We start from the raw sequence: 18,541 nt of genomic DNA, 5'->3' as shown, positions 1-18,541 counted from the left end.
ACAACAGTGACAGAACTTTACTTCTTACTAGTTTTTTTTTTTTTCCCAGCCAATTACCAGGGTGGTATAAGATGGGTGGGCTAGTAAACACATACATTATTGCAGCTAGTAGCTATTGAATTTCAGTTCCAGGGCTCTTGGTCTTTCTCCAGCATCAAGTCATACATAATAAATTTGGACAAGTTTGCAGGTGCAATAATGAAAGCTTATTTACAAGACCAACACAAATCCAACTTTTCCAACTCAATGGCATAATAATTCAAGCAGTCAGTATAAACATTCCTGCAACTCAGTGGTTCTCTTCCAATTTGGGTAATCACTGGAGACTGTGTGAACCGAATTCAGTAAAGTAACTGCTTGGATTATTTTGAACATAAAATAGGCAACAAATTTATATAGATTTGGAAAAAATTCTTATTTCTACTCTTTAGGATTTTTTCTTTTTTAATTTTGAAGATAGGAGGCTCCTTCAACTAAAGTATGTAGTTTGGTTTTTTTGTCTCCTAAAAAAATTCTTTGCAGTCATATAATATATCATTAGAGCTTTAATTCCTCCTTCTGAGCTGCCTAATCTCTGTTCTAACATAATAGTACTGTATTTGATCTTAGGCTACAGTTTTTATGCTTTTGTCTCATCCTTTCCACTACATTGAAGTCACATGAGAGCAGAGACCATGTTTCTCTTGCATTTTTATCCGTTATTATCACCTAATTTAAAAAATTGTAATGTATTTGTATGTAGCCCATGCTTAGTAGAACTTTGTGAGTTTTGTTTGATGGATGTACCAGCTTACATCAGAAAAAAGAATTACACCTGAAACTAATAATACACTATATGTTAATTAATTGAATTTAAATAAAACAAATATTTAAAAAAAAAAAAAAAAAGGAATTACCCTGCAGCAGAAATTCTTTTCCATCACTTGGTTTAAAATTATCCTGAGCTGCTTTTTTTTCACCTGTGGAAGTTGTCAATATCAAGTTGCTGCCACTTTATTTGCTCAAATAACCAGTACCAGTGTCTACATGCTCTGTTTTTCAGACATTAATTTGTCTTTCTTGGTAACTTAAATATCTTAAAATTTCTCTAACATAAGTAAGCCTCTTAATTCTATTAACTATGATGGTTTCCTTCTAGACAGAGTATGAAATTTTTACTCCACAAATATTTTAATTTCAGTCAAATATTTTATTATTGCGGTCAATTTTTCTTACCTAGAAAAGATGATCTATAAACATATAAAAAACATTGCTGTAAAAGCCCACGTAGATTTCAAAATATAAAAAACATTGTAAAAGATTAACTGAATAAAAGTAATTTGGAAACTATTCAATGACTATTCAAAAATAGGTACAATTTTCCAAGCATAGAGATGGCCCTGTCATTTTACACTTGCCCATCTCCACCCTGACATTATATATATAATATATATATGTATATATATATATATATACACACACACACACATACATATATATATATTACAGATTGGTTTGCATAAAAATAGTCTAAGTAGACAGCTCTGTAATTGGAACATACATAATGGCTTACCAATTAATATCCTCAGAACTGTTTTTTTCCTTAGATTTATATCACATACTTAATGGAGAAAAAGACATTCATATTACTTACATAAATACTTTCTGAAAACACAGTTTTTTTTTAAAGATTTTATTTATTTGACATAGAACAAACACAAGCAGGAGGAGCGGGAAAGGGAGAAGCAGGCTCTCTTCTCATCAAGAGTCTAACTTAGGGCTCAATCCCAGACCCCGGGATCTTGACCTGAGCCAAAGGCAGAAGCTTAACCAGCTCAGCCACCTAGGTGCCCCTCAAAACATAATTTTAATTATAGCCCAACCAAGAACTCTTACTTTCATTTTAGAGATTTCAACCTTAGTGAGAAGAAATCTTTTTGTTTGCCAAATATTCACCTTTCTATCAGCAAAAGTATATTATAGAAAATTATAAAATGCTAAAAGGACAAAGATTCAAATAAAGACCAATAATTTTAAATATGTTATTCAGCCTATTTCCTGAAATAATATGTGGTCATTTTCAGCCTAAGCTTACTTCTTTCTGTAATTCTTTTCTGACAGCTCTTGAAAAGCTATGTCAAGGAAGAGGAACACATTTTGGAAACAGAAAATAAAAAACTAGTAGAAGACCAGGAAAAACTGAAAACTGAATTAAAGAAGACTTCAGAAGGTAATTTCATGTGCATGTGCGGAAGTAGAAAGAGTAGCATGATATTTTTTGCGGTTACACTTCATTGTTTTCCCTAAAACAAAACTAATGGCTCAATGTTCTTCTGGCTAAAATACCAAGAGTGACCTATTTATAAATTCCTGCTCAAATATGAAGATAAAACATGGTTTTGGCCAAGAGAAACATGCTCTGTTATACAGAAAAACAAGTAGGTGTTTCAGATCTGTGTTGTAAATACAGATGTTCCTGCCTTAGCAAAAGAGCTATGTTCCTAAAAAGTTGCTTGTAAACACATTTTTGGAAAATGAATCACATTTTTCCATCATAGTATATCGCTTTTTTGAAAGAAGCAACCGCAGGGGGACAGTTTTGGTTACAGGAAAATATATTGTTTATCTCAAGCTCTAATATTTCCTACCTGCCAGATATAAGGAAAGCATTCCCTGAAAAGAGGTGGATAGTTTAGAGTAAGCAACAATCTGGGATGCCAGATGACAATTTGAACGGCTTATTCTAAAATACATTGCAGTCAGGACTTGGGAAGGCAGCTATTTCTTCTTTTTTTTTTTTTTATTTTTTTTAAGAAATAATTCTGATAGTATTTTCTTCATCATCAAAGAAAAAATTCTTATTACTTATAGCCACATAACACAGAAAAGTAGGTACCCCAAGTCCAGCGTCATCTCAGGAAACTCGGAGTAAAAATTTGGGCTTGACCTCTGGGCAATATCCCTGCATGTAACAGATATTCCTTGATGTTGTCCAGACAATGGGAGATCTCTCAGCCAGCCAGAGTTAAGGTAATGATTAATGCATGGACCCAATTTCAAATTTCTTCCACTACTTTATGTTGGAGGTAAATTGGTGAATGTTCAGTGAATAAATCAAGGACCTACTTTAGACCATTTCTAAGTTTTTTTTTTTTTAAATAGATCTCAGCTTAATAAAAGCTTTTTATAGTATAATTTGCTTTATTGATTATCTATTTACAATATTTGGATAGAGTTTACTTCATCAAGATGAATTTGAATTTGATATGGAAAGCCCAAAGATAAAAGATGATTCTGTAAAAACAAAACGAAAATCCATAGGATATTTCATATGATATAAAATTCTTTAACTTCCTGCTTCTTAGAGTGAAGAAAAGATTAGTTTAGAGGCAGTAAGTTAAAAAATAAGTTACTCTTCTAGACAAGATAGTGTATTATGTGGTTGGTGTAGTATAGCCCCAAATTCATTGTTGGTACAGTTGCTTCTTTTACAAAAGATTTGGAACATGATCAAGAAGTTTTAACATTTATATGAAAATAAATTTAGTAATCACCACCCTCTACATTGGACATTTAAGAAGAGAAGCAGTGTTCTTTTTTTTACCCAACATAAAGTATTGCTGCTAACTTTTTTGAAGAACGCAAGGGACTATTTCCAAAACGCCTTTAATTAGTGTAAAAAAAAAATTGTTTCAAATCTTGCTTTTTTTCATGCCTGCCATGGCATGGATCCCTCTTTTAATGTGAGAAGAGTGGTACAAAAATATAAAACAGACAATAGGTTTGTTTGCCACACCATACCTGTCTTAACTTTGAGCAGTTTAATTTCTTTTCCTTTTGCCTTTCAAAAATCCAATGCTGAGATATTTTGAGCTTTGACTTTATAAGTCTGAAATATAACTCTAAACCTTATATTTTAGAGTAATATAAAGAAACTCAATATTTCTGTAACGGACAATTCAGATGTTTGCAGTAGATGAACTCTTTGATAATATAGACATTGTGTTTATAATCTGATAGCAAGAGATACCAGCTTCTGTGTTTAAAGTGTAGACTGCAAACCTACTTTCAGAGTGAATCAGTGTTGAGGTAAAAGCAGATTTTACCTGTTTGAGTATGTCCTGATAGGTTTCTGCAAGATGTGCAATATTTTATGAACACATTTTATGTACCCAAAATTATTATTTCACATAACAGTATTAATGACCTTGAAAAGATCAGAGTTCCATTTCTAAAGGAGGTATATCTTTGGCTATGTTCTCTTGATATATTCCAGTCAAGTTTATTAAGGCAAAAACTAAGAAATTACATAAATTAATAGTGCAAGATATTCAGATGAATTCAGTAGCACAATTCTTTGTGCCTATTACCATTCAAAAATAGTCATTGATTTCTCAACATTGAGGATATTAAGGCTGACAGTACTTTAAAAATGTTTCAGAAAGTTCTTTTATATTTGAAAATTGAGTAGAAAAGCAGTATCATTTGTCTCTTAATGGAGGCAAATAGAGTATTTCATTATGAATTTTCTTATCCTTGGTGTTCGTTTAATCTAAGTGAAACATTTTCTCCAAAGTATAATAGTGGAGATAAAGCATAAATACAAATGTTTATTTAAACTGGTTAGCCTCAAATTGGAAAAGCAGTGTTCTGAACACAGGTATTAAGAACACTCTATTAGTGTCAAACACCATCAGTTTTTAATCACCAGTTCAGATTTGGACCAGAGTTAGTAAATTGTCTGTGCTTCAGTGCAGTAATATGACCCTAGTGATCCAAAGAGAGCATGCGTGTCCCAAAGCACCTAATTTATACTCAGGGCTAACTTAGTCAGGTATAAGGACCTGGTCTGTCATCTTTAATGATCTGTTTAACAATAACTCTGATATCCCCATATGTGGAGTAATTGGGAAAGGGCACTGCCACGAAAAATAAGAGCATAAGCTTTGAAGAATTTACAAAGCTCTTATAATAATAAACTTAGAAGTTCTCATAATAAAAACAGATCTTGTATGTGGTGGAAAACCTTATGATGTACAAGAAGATTGACTTCAGAGGAGGAGTCCCCCAGGATAGCTACTGGCTTTTATTCTTACAAATAAATATCTTCTTGGCATCTCTGCTTATAAATAAATACCTTCTCAATATATATCAACTAGAGGAAACACATACCATTTAGTCATTGCCTGCATGCAGGCTATGGTAAAGTAGGTATGATTTTAAGAGTGGGGGCCAGCTTGGCACTGTTAGAAGAATATGTGACTCTTGATCTCAGGATCATGAGCTCAAGCCTGATGTGGAGTATAGAGTTTACTTAAATAAAATGAAACGAAACAAAAAATGTCATTAATAAAAAAATTTTAAAAAAAAGTAATTGAGTTTCAGGGTACCTGCTGGCTCAGTCAGTAAGCCTGCGATTCTTGAACTCAGGGTCATGAGTTCAGGCCCCACACTGGGCTCCATCCTGGGCATGGAGCCTACTTAAAAAAAAAAATGAAAATAAAAGTAAATAAATAAAACTGAGGGCTTTCTAATTCCTTACCAATTAATTATTTGAACCATCTATTTATATAAAAATAAATTCTCAAAGTCTAACCTAAGCATGTTTTATAGTTGAAAGTTGTAGGTATGAACTAGCTTTAATTTGTAGCTATATCAAAGCCATAGCCTTATTTTAAAATTGTTAATACTTAAAAAAATATATATTAGTTTTGGTCATATTTTTGCTTTATTGCCTTTTAATGAGCTTTTGTAATTTGAATAAGAAATTCAAATTTCTCCTCCTCTTTATACATATGGAAGTTTCTAGTTTTTTTTTTTTTTTTAAGATTTTATTTATTTATTCATGAGAGACACAGAGAGAGACAGAGACACGGGCAGAGGGAGAAGCAGGCTCCATGTGGGGAGCCCGATGCAGGACTCGATCCTGGAACTCTATCCCGGAACTCGATCCCGGGACTTGATCACAGGACTCCAGGATCATGCCCCGGGTTGAAGGCAGGTGCTAAACCACTGAGCCACTCAGGGATCCCCCAGTTTCTAGGTTTTTGCCATCTCCTTCCCTTCTCTTAATAACTGAAGAAAAGTCTATATTAAAAAATAATAGAAGAGTTTGATGAATGTGACAATAAGCAATATCTAATTTATAGTATATTAATCAAGCAAAAAAAATTGCACCAAACTCTTAATAGCAGTTTTTTTTCTGTAATCGAAATTATTTTCTGTAATGGATTTCTTTTATGTGTACAGTGAAAAGGATCACACACACACACACAAAAAAAAAGCTCTCTTCCAAAAATCAAGGTAATCTATAGCATTCTTATTTTTTTTTACTTGAATTACAAGTGATTGACTCTATTCCCAACTTTACTTTGAGAGTAAATATTGCATATTAGTTGTTTAACCTTTGCTAAGTGACATAGATCACCTTGCAAAATCTGAAGATAGACTGGGTCATTTTAGTCAAGTCACTAAACTTTTTTAGGCCACAGTTTTCTGTAAAATGAGGGAATAGATTAGTTAACCTTTAATGTCTGTGTATCTCCAAATAATATAATTAAGCAAAGTGATCATCATGAACTATTTTCACTGTGGCTTTTTGACCCTTAAAATTGTGTTTATTTTTCATGAGAGAAAATTTTTCACCGTAAGTTACCTTTCTTCCAAACTGAACTTCAGCAGGTGGTTAATGAAGCCATATTCCTCACAGGAGAGAAATGTTTCATGTAGGCTTAGAATCATTAGGACAGGGCCTGGCATGTTTTATCCACCTATTAGCTCATAGCCCAAGTGTGTTATATGGAATGGGTCTACAAATCTTAACTCTCTTGGGTGAGACATAATCATTTCTCGCTAGGTTATAGTGTAGTTGTTTGCTTAGAATATCTATTGGAATACTGATATGCAATAATAAAACTGTAGGAGCGAAGTAATAATTTAAGCAAAGAAATCAGCATGTTCTTTTCATTATAAATATTGGGGAAATAAAAAGTAAGACAAGATCTTTAGAGCATTTCTCTCCAAGAATCTTTTCTTATGGAATTAGAACACAAAGTAGTCATTATCATGCTTAAATGGTACCTAATTTTTTTTTTTATTGTACCAGAGTTTTCATGTACATGAATACTAAAAGTCAAAAGTACTACAAGACTTACAGTGAAAAACCGCAGTTCCCTGAGACCCATCCCCAAAAACAGCTACTTGCAATTCATTTAGCTGTTTCTTCTGATGTTCATCTCCAGATTTCCAAGTGTAATGTTTGGGTAGCTGTTTTTTTGATCTTTCAGTATGTGGGATTTTATCTTTGACTTCCTTACATGGAAGAGAAGAACTTAGCTCTCTTGTCTTGCCAAGCCCCTCAGACACATTTCCCATCCTCCATCACTCCCAATATAAGCATATCCTATTTTTTCTTACCACATATTATTATGACCATGTATCTGCTATTCATCATTATGCAAACCCCCTTGCCTCTTTCCTGTGCCGATACCTTCTTTCCTGAATTCCATGTTTTCCACTTTTTATTTACTCTCTCCATTTGGTGGAACATACAATCTAATAGCTTCTGAGGAGAAGAGTACATGAAAGGTAAACAATCTGAAGCCGTGAATGTTTGGAAATCTATATTTTCTGAAAACAACTATCATTATTTTAGCCTCACCCTTCATTGAAAAATGTTTAACCTCAGAAATTTGAATGCAGTGCTCCATTATCTTCTTGCTTGTGTTGTTTATGTTAACATGGCCAGAGTCATTCCAGCCCCAGATTCTTTTTGTATATGTCTTGTTTTGTTTTGTTTTGCCTTCTGGAAACTGTGGAACCTTCTTTCTGTACTCAGAGTCATAAAATTTTATCATGAGAGAGATTTTTAGGAGGCAGGCAGCCCCAACAAGATTAGGGGAATGAGGGAAAGTAGAAATTTAAGACGACTCCAGGTTTCTAATTTGATTGACTAGGTAGGTTGTGCTTTTAACCTAGATTAAGACCAAAGGAGATATGGGGTGTCTCCTTTTATTGGGAAAGGGAAAGCAAATAAAATAACTGTGGTTATAAATATGCTGAGTTTGGGGGGCCATCGGGATATCCTAGTGAAAATTCCCAAAGAACAGGTGGAAATACAAACTCAAAACTTACAAGAAAGGTCATCTCAAGCTGGAGTCTAAGCCATCATACATATGGATAACTCTGGCAATTAAATCAAGGATTTAATGGGAATGTCAAGGAAGACTGTTGAGAGAGGAGGGAGAGCTCTGAACACAGAATGCTGGCACTTAGGGATCCCTGGGTGGCACAGCGGTTTGGCGCCTGCCTTTGGCCCAGGGCGCGATCCTGGAGACTCGGGATCGAATCCCACGTCGGGCTCCCTGCATGGAACCTGCTTCTCCCTCTGCCTGTGTCTCTGCCTCTCTCTCGCTCTCTGTGACTATCATGAATAAATAAATAAAATTTAAAAAAAAAAAAAAAAAAAGAACGCTGGCACTTACCAACATTTGAGGCTTTGGCTGAGAAGAATCATCAGAGGTTCTTTCTACCTGATAACGATTCACCTCTGGCCTCTAATTCTCGGTCATTCAGCTAGTAGTAGAGATCCCCTGGATTCCAGGCAAACACCTCAGCTTTCCAATGTGTATTAATAATATGAAGCCTGCTGATGACCAAGAAGGTATTTATAATTCAAAATGCTAAGTGTAATTATAAAATTTTCTTCTAAAATTTTAAAATATGTTTGAGGGGCACTTGGGTGGCTCAGTCAGTTGAACATCTGACTCTTGGTTTCAGCTTGGGTTATTATCTCTGGCTCGTGAGATCAAGCCCCGCATCAGGCTCCACACTCAGTGAGGAGTCTACTTGAGGATTCTCTCTCCCCCTTTTCCTCTGCCCCTCCCTTTGTACACGCATGCTCTGTGTGTGTGTCTTGTCTCTCTCTCTCAGATAAATAAATCTTTTTTTTTTTAAGATTTTATTTATTTATTCACCAGAGACACACAGAGAGAAGCAGAGACACAGGCAGAGGGAGAAGCAGGCTCCATGCAGGGAGCCCGATGTGGGACTCGATCCCAGGTCTCTAGTATTACACCCTGGGCCAAAGGCAGGCACTAAACTGCTGAGCCACCCAGGGATCCCCTAAATCTTTAAAAAAAATCTTTGAAAGACATTTTTCTTAAATTGCAAGAAGGAACAGAGTGAAAAGTGTGTGGCAAACATGAGTTGGGGGAAGTTAGGGTATATGAGGAATCTGAACCTTGGGAAGCAAAGACGATTGCTCAGCCATGTTCCTTCCTCTCTCCCTGGACTACCTCACAGATTGCTGCAATTTGATCTTTTCTTCCAAGCTTGAAAACCAATAGTATTTTCCTTCACTTCTTTCTCCCCCATCTAATAATTTCATCTTCTTCTCAATTATTGGCAGGAGATTTCTATTGAGGTCAATTTTTATTTACCCAACACTTCTTAAGGTTTGGATTTCATTTTAAGAAATCATCAGTGATTTTCTTGGAACTGGCTTTGTCCTCTATGTTAGATTAATAGCATGTTCTTCTGCTTTATAGAAGTCCCCACAACCTTCAAGAAGCAAATAACCCCTCAACAGTTTCTATAGGCTCAGGTGCTAGGGTTTGGGATTCTGCAGATGGCCACATGTTCCTGCAGGGTTACATATTAAAGGGATTTTATCAGCATGGAGACCTTGCTCCCTTCCAATTATGAACTTTTAGCTTTGTGCAGTAGCAGTATCAGAGCCAATGAGGTTTATCCAAGGCACAATTATTGCTAATTGAAAACTTTTCCCATTTAGGAACTTTTACGTGTACCTGCCATATACAAAGTATCGTGCTGTATGCTGGGAGAGGTACCAAGGTGAATACACTGTCATCCCAGTCTTCAAGAATCTCTAGTGAGAAAAATAGATTCACTAATAATAAGAATGTGAGGCGCAAGGGATGATAACTGAACTTAAGGTAGAACACAAAGGACTGTGGTAGAACAGAGGAGAAAGTGATTGATTCTTACTGGAAGGGCTGAGGAACATTTCATGGGGGAGGTATCATTGGATCTTGGTCTCAAGGTTGAGAGAGATTTCAGAAGCAGAAATGGCCATATCTTCCCCTAGTCTCCAGAACGCACATGATCCAAGGAGAAAGGCCGTTATGCCTAAGTGGATGGTTGATGGCTGGGTTTATGGAGTGGGCATGATGAGGTGAGCAGACAATCTGAATCAAGATCTGGGGGCCATGAGTACCATGCTTACAAGTCCACCATTCTAAAGTAAGTCCAGAGGTAGCAGCAGGTTTTTAGCGAGAAAATAGCCAGAAACAGTCTTTTACCAAATAATTGTGGGCAGAGATTTAGATAGAGAAGAAAGATAAATAACTCTCAAGTGTGCAAGTGTCTTTATTTAAGAATTCTCTTTCACGGCTTGTTTACTGCTATTTGGAAATGCAGAGTTTAAAGTTACTCAGCCCATATTTGAGACCAGCTTTTGTGTAACAGCCTCTCTGGGACTTTGGGGGAAGGTACTTATTCTCAGCTGTAGTTCTTCATGGAGTCATTGCATATAAAGCACACAGCCCACTGCCTGGTCTGTGTTCAAATTTAACAAATCACTAGATTTTGCCATTATTGCTGTTATTATTATTTCTATCAGAAAGGTTTCCAAGTTAAGGAATGACTGAAGCAAAAAAGAGAAGTTTATACATCAATTTTCAACCTAAAAAAATTTTCGTCAAAACCAACTTAAAACATTTTCCTCAAGTTGAGGGATAATTTTTCTGACAGTATCTTACTTTCCAAATTCATGTACTATTGCCTTTTGTGTATATCATAATGAAAAGGCAGCCAAGTTTAAGGTAAAGTCTTTCATGGGCTTCTAAGTTGAAAAAGAGAAGAAGACCTTTCAGAGTCTTATCAGTCATACAACATGCAGTGTTAGATGTTTGAGTTGTTCATTTGCTAATTAAATCTGGGGTTGGTTTACAAAACCAAAGTAAAATAATAGCTCTGTTCTTTCCTATGGGTGTCTTGGAAAGATATTAGTTGGGCCCAGTGTGTCTTAAATGCCCATGTTTCCGGGTGATGAACACCATGAGATAGATGGATTTGGTTTTGCTTTCAAAGCTGGAGCTAGAGTTTTTGCTTTAGGGGTGCCTGGCTGACTCGGTAGAGCATGTGACTCTTGATCTCAGTGTTGTGAGTTCTAGACCCACATTAGATATAGAGATTACTTAAACATAAAACCTTTAGCAAAAAGAGGAGTTTTTGCTTTAGAAGTTGCCCAGTGGTGGCATTTCCATGTGAAACTCCACCCAGAGCCTCAGATCAACCCATCCAAAAATAATTTTGTCATCCTCTCCAAATTATTCCCTCTTTGGGTTCCTGGATTCAAAGCAAGTCAGCTACATCACTAGAAAATTAAAGTAGGAAAAAGCCTTTACTTTCTAAAATTAAATCTCATTGCCAACCCCGTCTGGATAGCCTTTGCTGTTTCTCTAAGGAAAACTGATAGACTCGGAATGGGAAATGTCTTAGGAGCGTTCTTAAAATGTTCAGTATGACTTGGACCCTACAGTTCTTTCTGAGTATATTTATAATCTAAGAGAAACTGATAACACAAGTGTTGTTATAGGACAAGGGCCAGCAAAGGATGGGCCAATCCTGCCTGCTGCCTTGTTTCTATGGATTAGATTTACTAGAACAAAGCCTCACTTATTCGTTCACGTATTTCCTATGACTACAGAGTTGAGTAGACAGTCTGCAGGGCACACAAGAAATATTTACTGCCTGGCCCTTTAGAAACCTTTGGCAACCGTATTTAAAGTACTCAAATAATGAAGAACACCTTCCTGTGGTGCCCGGGTGACTCAGGTTTAGCATCTGCCTTCGGCCTAGAGCGTGATCCTGGGGCCCTGGATCGAGTCCCACATCAGGCTCCCTGCGTGGAACCTGCTTCTCTCTCTGCCTGTGTCTCTGCCTCTCTGTGCATCTCTCATGAATAAACAAATAAAATCTTTAAAAAACTAAAAGAAAAAAATACCTTTTCCAAAAAAAAAAAGAAAGAAAAAATACCTTTTCACTATATATGAGGTGATGCTGAAAAAAATTGTTTCCACCATCAGTATTGTTACAGAATTTGGCGTGCACCAATTGCTTGTTGAATAGCGACCAAATAATTTAAGAAATTATATATACCATGTATAGGAAAGGTAGTTCTTTGTTTATAGTCCCTGCAGGTTAACTCCCAATCCTTATATATGATGGGCTGACAATTCTTCTAGATGTCCTGTATTGCTTCTGCTTACATATGAAGTACACTTTACATAAAAAGTGTACCCTTTTCAAAGCAGTTTGTATAATCTGTATTTACACCGTGCTTTGCCTAAAATGTACATCCTGATTTTTAAGTGGAAAGCCAGTATATTAATATAGTTTATAATTATTCTTTGCTAATAACAGATCCAAAAAATTTTTTAACAGATCCAAAATTGTTTTCTTAAACATTGAAGCAACCTAACTAAGATTAATTGAGGAAGTCTTTATGCATTTGATATTCCTTTTGCCAACAGCACACGCAGTGGGGCTATTTTATTTATTAAATTAGAAAGCCTGTTTATCGAGTTCCCTGGCCCATAGAACCAGAAATCTCAATAAGTATCTACGTGCCTTAAGTCCGTATCTTTTCTAAAACCCAAAACCAAAAATGCTTTACCCATCAACCTCCCTCATATTCCCGGTAGCCCAGAATGTATGGGTAGGCACTCATATATTCAAAGTAATCATTCATTTCTCCCTTTGTTCTTTGCTGGAGAAAAATAGATCTATATTTGGTTTTATTTATTAATATTTGCTCTGTGATATCATTAGTTGTGCAGCTTTGTTTCCATTCCAGAAATGTTTTAACCCTCCTGCAGAGCATGCAGTCTTCTAAAGCATGTTCCCATTTAGTCATTCTGCTTTTAGTTTGGCTTCTTCATATTGCCACCAGAGGAGTTACTCAGCACCAAAGATCTGATTATGCCCCTGCATTATTTAAAACTCTTTCTTGGTTCCTGTCACGTCTACAGCTCTCCAGGATAGCACACATAATCTTCTGTGATCTCCACCCACCATCATCTCCAGCTTTGTCCCCCAGCCTTGTCTAATCAAAATGTGAGACTCCAACTCCATTAAATAGCACAATTGGTAGTTCCCCTTAAGGTGGTGTTGCCCAGCTATGTCACCTGTGCCCAGGACTGCAGGTCTCCTTCCTTAATCCCTCACTCTTGTCAATGGCTTATGCTCATCCTTCAGCTCTGACATTGCCATGTCCCAGAAGCCTCCCTGAAACTTGCTTCCAGCTAGACTGAGTGGCCCCATGCGGGCCTCCATATTGCTGCATGCTTGCTTATTTGATCAGTGCACTCTACAGGAATTACCTTTTTATTTGTTCATCTTTCTTACTAGATTATAAGTGCCCTGAAGGCAAGGGCCATGTCTAAGTCAAACTCTGTGTCCCCAGAATGCTTCTAGGGTTCCAAAAACTGACTTTGGTGCCCTCTTTTCCCTCCTTACCCAGTTCTCATTTCACGGTTTATCCTTAATTATGTTTTTGCTAACTCCTAGTCTCCTTACCTCGTCACTTCTTCATCCCTCCTCTACTCCCTAGCTCACTCTAGGACCAAACTCTGGTAGTAGTCACAGCTTCACTACTTGGCCCCTGCACCCAAACACGTCAGCATTGCTGAGGGGACCAACTCTTTGCTTTAAATAAATGGTCACTAAATTCTATGGGCCCGCAACACTGCATGACAGTCCTATTGAAATTCTAGGTTCACCCTCTCTCCATGGACGCAAAGAATTAATTAGACAAAAACTTTATCTTCTCACCACCAAACTACTGTCATCCTGCAGCTGGGCCCATGGGTTTCCATGGATGTAGTTTCCATCCCACATCTAGTGCTGTGGATCTCAGTCTCCAGGATTTGGTTTCTGCAGTTACTGCTGTACTTCCTGTCATCCTGCAAGCATCCTCTGGGATCTCCTCCACAACAGAACAGAAACTTCATCTCATATTCCTCCAGTTACTGCTCTACCTCATAACCGAATTTCTTTTTTTCCTTTTAACCTTTTATTCAGGCATAACTTCACACTCACAGGAAAGATGCAAGAATAATATCAAGAAATTCGCCTGTACTCTTCACTCAGTTACCCAAAAATAACACTTGACATTTGCCTTTCATCTTTTTCTCTCACTCTCTTTGTATTATTCTCTCACTTATTTGGATATTTTCCAAATGTTGATTTTCTAATTCCCTTATTCCTTGTGCATTTGTTAGATGCCATTCTGTTATATGGAGGAGTCTTCCTTTATCCCCTAGTTATTTATTTCGGTGGATTAGAATCCATTATGAGCATTATGCTTTTTGTTCAGATTGTCTCAGAATTGGAAGTGGGAGTCTTTGCATGCTGGATCTCATATCATTTTGTCATTTCCCCATTCTGTAAGCACTTACTTTTCTGGTATAATGAGACATTCCAAGCTCACCTTATACTTTTCCTCCTCCAGCCCTTGAATCAACCATTTCTCCAATGAACCTTGGTTCTTTTAAGCAGAAAATGGTATTTAGAAGATAGGATCTGGATCCTGGATGTGCCCATTCCTACCGGATGTCATTATTTATAGACTCTCTCAGCAGACAAAACTGATGGTAGCTTAAATTCCACCTCTCTCAAGAAATTCTTCCTGACTGCCCCATCAATGGTAGCCATACAGTCATTCACTCTGCAAGCATCTATCTTAACTTCTGCATGATACTTAGCACTTGGTTGGTCTCTGTATTGTGTGTCTTCCTCCCAGATTAAAATGAGTTTTATGAGAACAGAGACCCTAGCTGTCTTTTCACTTAGCACTCAGAAAAAATGCCTGATACCTCGTAAGTTTCTTGAATGGATAGATGAGTAGATAACTCCCTAGTCTTTGGACAGTTTCATCTATGTAACAACTTCATCTTTTATGTCAGCAGTTAGAGACAAGAAGAAAAATCTTCCTCATAGTCTTTTTTTTTTTTTTAAGATTTTATTTGTTTAGAGAGAGTGCATGGGGAGGGGCAGAGGCAGAGGGAGAAAGAATCTCGGGCAGACTCCATACTGAGTGAAGGGCGTGACACGGGGCTCAATCTCATGACCCTGAGACCATGAACTAAGCTGAAATCAAGAGTTGATTTAATTGACTGAGCTTAATGACTGAGCCACCCAAGTACCCCTTTCCTCATATTCTTGATGAAACAGGAAAATTTTGCCATTGCTGTTAAGGAGCTTATTTCTCACCATCCTTCTATAGTTATTGTACATATTGACCATAATACATGATTACAGTTCTTATGAACTCTGATTTTAAATGTTTAACATAAAGAAGCTCATGCTTCTTTACTAGAATATATGCTTTTCCTTTATTTTCCTTTATTTTATTCCTTTATTTTCCTTTATTCACCTTCTCACTGCTCACTCACTGACTTTTTAAAATATTACCACTTGGTCCTTGTTTGTTCTTTAATACATACTATAATATATAACTGAAAAACAAAGATTTTCTACAAGAGAATATTTAAATTTTTCTTTACTTAGAACAAAGGAATTAGGCACATCCTATTTGATAGGTTCTTACTTGGATAATACTTATAAACTAATGAATGTTGTTATATCTGATCCTGTACGCAGTGTTTTGTTTTGTTCCTCTTGTAACTTTTTTTTTTTTACTTTTTATTTTTTTATTATTGTTTTTATAATAGATTTATTTTTTATTGGTGTTCAATTTACCAACATACAGAGTAACACCCAGTGCTCATCCCGTCACTTTTTAAATGAACTTTTTATATTAAAACAGTGTAGATTGGGCGCCTGGGTGGCCCAGAGGTTTAGCACCTGCCTTCAGCCCAGGGCGTGATCCTGGAGTCCAGGGATCGAGTCCCACATCAGGCTCCCGTCATGGAGTCTGCTTCTCCCTCCTCCTGTGTCTCTGCCTCTGTCTATCCTCTCTGTGTATTCTCATGAATAAATAAATAAATAATAAATAAATCTTAATAGATGAAATAAAAAAGTGTAGATTTACAGAAAAATTGGTTAGAGAGTACAGAGAATTTCCATGTACCCCACACTCCATTTCCCCTATTATTGATTTCTTGCATCAATGTGGTACATTTATGTAATTAAGGAGCCAATATTGATACATTATTATTGACTAAATTCCTTATTTGCTTTAGATTTTCTTAGTTTTCCCCTAATGCTTTTTTTCTTTCCCAGGATCTCATTCAGGATACCACAGTACACTTGGTAGTCATGTCCCCTTAGGCTCCTCTTAGCTATAATGATTTCACAGGCTTGCCTTATTTTTGATGACCTTGACAGTTTGGGGGAGTAGTGGTCAGGTATTTTGTAGGATGCTTCTTTATTGGCATTTATCTGATGTTTTTCTCATGGTTAGAATAGGGTTGTGGGATTTGAGAGGAAAGCCACAGAGATAAAGTGCCACTTTCGTCAGTCACATTACATCAAGAGTACATTCCCAACATGATTTATCACTGTTGCTGTTGAACTTGATCACCTGTCTTTGGTAATGTTTGTCAGGATTCTCTTCTGTAAAGTTACCCTTTTTCTTCCCCCTTTCCATAGTGTACTCTTTGGAAAGAAGTCACAGCTCACACTTAAGAAATGGTTACTCTGTAACTGTTGGTTAAATGGTGCCTGGGTGGCTTAGTTGGCTCAGATCCCTGAGCCACTCAGGGATCCCCTTATTTTTGTTTTTTGAGTACTTTCTTATCTGACACTATAAGCTGCTCCAGGCTTATCTTGCCTATATCCAGCCCCATTCCTAGGGTCAGTGTTTTAGGTTTTTGTTTTTTTTTAATTGAACTGGATTCTGTAATACTGTTTGGTTTTTGTTTTTAATTTTGAATTAGCATGAGATATTTGTAGCATTCTATTTTTATCAAAATATTTTAAAACGGTCTGTTTGCTTTGTGACTCTCCAGCTATCCAGAGTATTTTTCTAATTGAAATATGGTTGACACACAATATTACTTCAGTTTCAAGTGTACAACATAGTGATTTGACAACTGTATACCTTATGCTATGTCACCACGAGAATAGCTACCATCTGTTCATCAGTGGTAGTACTATTATAATACCAGTGACTATATTTCCTATGTTGTACCTTTTATCCCCATTACTTAGTCATTCCATTACTGAAATGAACATTTTGTTTTTTGATTAAAGATATAATTGTTTTTAGTTGCAACCAAGATTCCTATCAGGTGAATAGAGTGATACTTCATTGTTGACCTGACATTTATCACAATCTCAGGAAATGAACTGGTTACACACAAGTAAATTTTTCAGATGCTTAAAGCTTGGGCTTTTCATTTATCCATTTTTTTTCCTTCAGAGAACATATTTTAAGTACCTTCTGTGTGCTGAGCACAGTGCTCCATTCTCAGAACAGAGAGACAAATTACGGTTCTGTTTCTTAAGTAGTCCACAGTCTAGTGGGGACATAGCTATACTTCAGCACGGTGGTGCTATAATTTAGGTGAGCTAAAGATGAAATAGAAGCCAACAGTGGAGATCAAGGATAATAATTTCTTGATATTTTGAAGGAGAGATATTAATTAGCTAGAAGAAAGGGGAGCAAATGAGGCCGGGAGGTGAAGGGAGATGGGCCAAGAAGTTCTAACAAAATGAGCAGCATATAACTAAAAGAATATAGCATTTTTGAAATACAGTAAGAAACTTACTGTGACTAGAGCATAAAATAAGACAGCTGCAGTGGCAAGAGGGGAATAGAAGGCATAAGATCCATCGTGGAGGGCCTCATGTTTATATGTCCACATTCTGGGGGGTAGTATTGGAGGGTTTTTAGGCAGAGGAGCAATCACTTTAACAATACTGTGGACAGTGAATTAGAATAGCCAGGAAACTAGGTAAGGAATCCATTGCAGTAATCTAAACTAGAGATGAGGAACATTGGTAACAGTAGCATGGATGGACTGATGAGATGGAAGGAAGTAGAATCAACAGAGCTTATCAAGAGATGGATATAAGGTTAAAAAAGAGAGTCAGTGATAATTAAAATGATGAATAAAATGGACCTGACCTACATATACCTGACAATATAGGCATGTACAAAAAAAAAGTAACTATATAATATAATTAAAACCACAATTTATGTTCCTTACTGGACTAAAGTTTGTGTGTCTACTCTCCAAGTGTCTTGGAAGTTGTAGATTAACAGTCCAGTCATTGGTCACTAGTAAAAGAATGGTACATGTGAGGATTAAGTATTAAAGAGCTCCAATATATCTCATTCTCAAGGTCTCAAAAATAGAAAGAACCCAATAAACAGAAAAGAAACCAACACTAGATGTATGGAAAATTTTCAAATTAAAAATGGCTTCCTCTGTTGCAATCCTTATACCTATTGTACAACAGCCAACTTTAGCTGTCTTGCTAATGCTTCTAGAATGTTCTCTTCCATTCCCTGGCAGAGCTTGGCTGGTAGTTCCTGTTATCTCAGGTAGAAATCATAGTGATACATCTA

At 36.5% G+C, this 18,541-nt stretch overlaps 1 protein-coding gene and 1 pseudogene across 3 annotated transcripts in view; both read left to right on the top strand.

Annotated features, from left to right (window-relative positions):
* BCAP29 (B cell receptor associated protein 29) overlaps positions 1–18,541 on the top strand; it is a 52,655-nt gene that overhangs the window by 14,695 nt on the left and 19,419 nt on the right. For all 3 annotated transcript variants that reach the window (XM_025449371.3, XM_025449372.3, XM_025449374.2), the window contains exon 6: positions 2,101–2,209. In XM_025449371.3, the coding sequence (XP_025305156.1) occupies positions 2,101–2,209 (109 nt within the window). The remainder of the gene's footprint in view (positions 1–2,100; positions 2,210–18,541) is intronic.
* On the top strand, positions 9,691–9,772 carry LOC112661540 (U4 spliceosomal RNA; annotated as a pseudogene).

The sequence above is a fragment of the Canis lupus genome, chromosome 18, assembly GCF_003254725.2.
Source record: "Canis lupus dingo isolate Sandy chromosome 18, ASM325472v2, whole genome shotgun sequence".
In the NCBI taxonomy this organism is placed as follows: Eukaryota; Metazoa; Chordata; class Mammalia; order Carnivora; family Canidae; genus Canis; species Canis lupus.
This window is presented reverse-complemented; position numbering and strand designations above follow the sequence as displayed.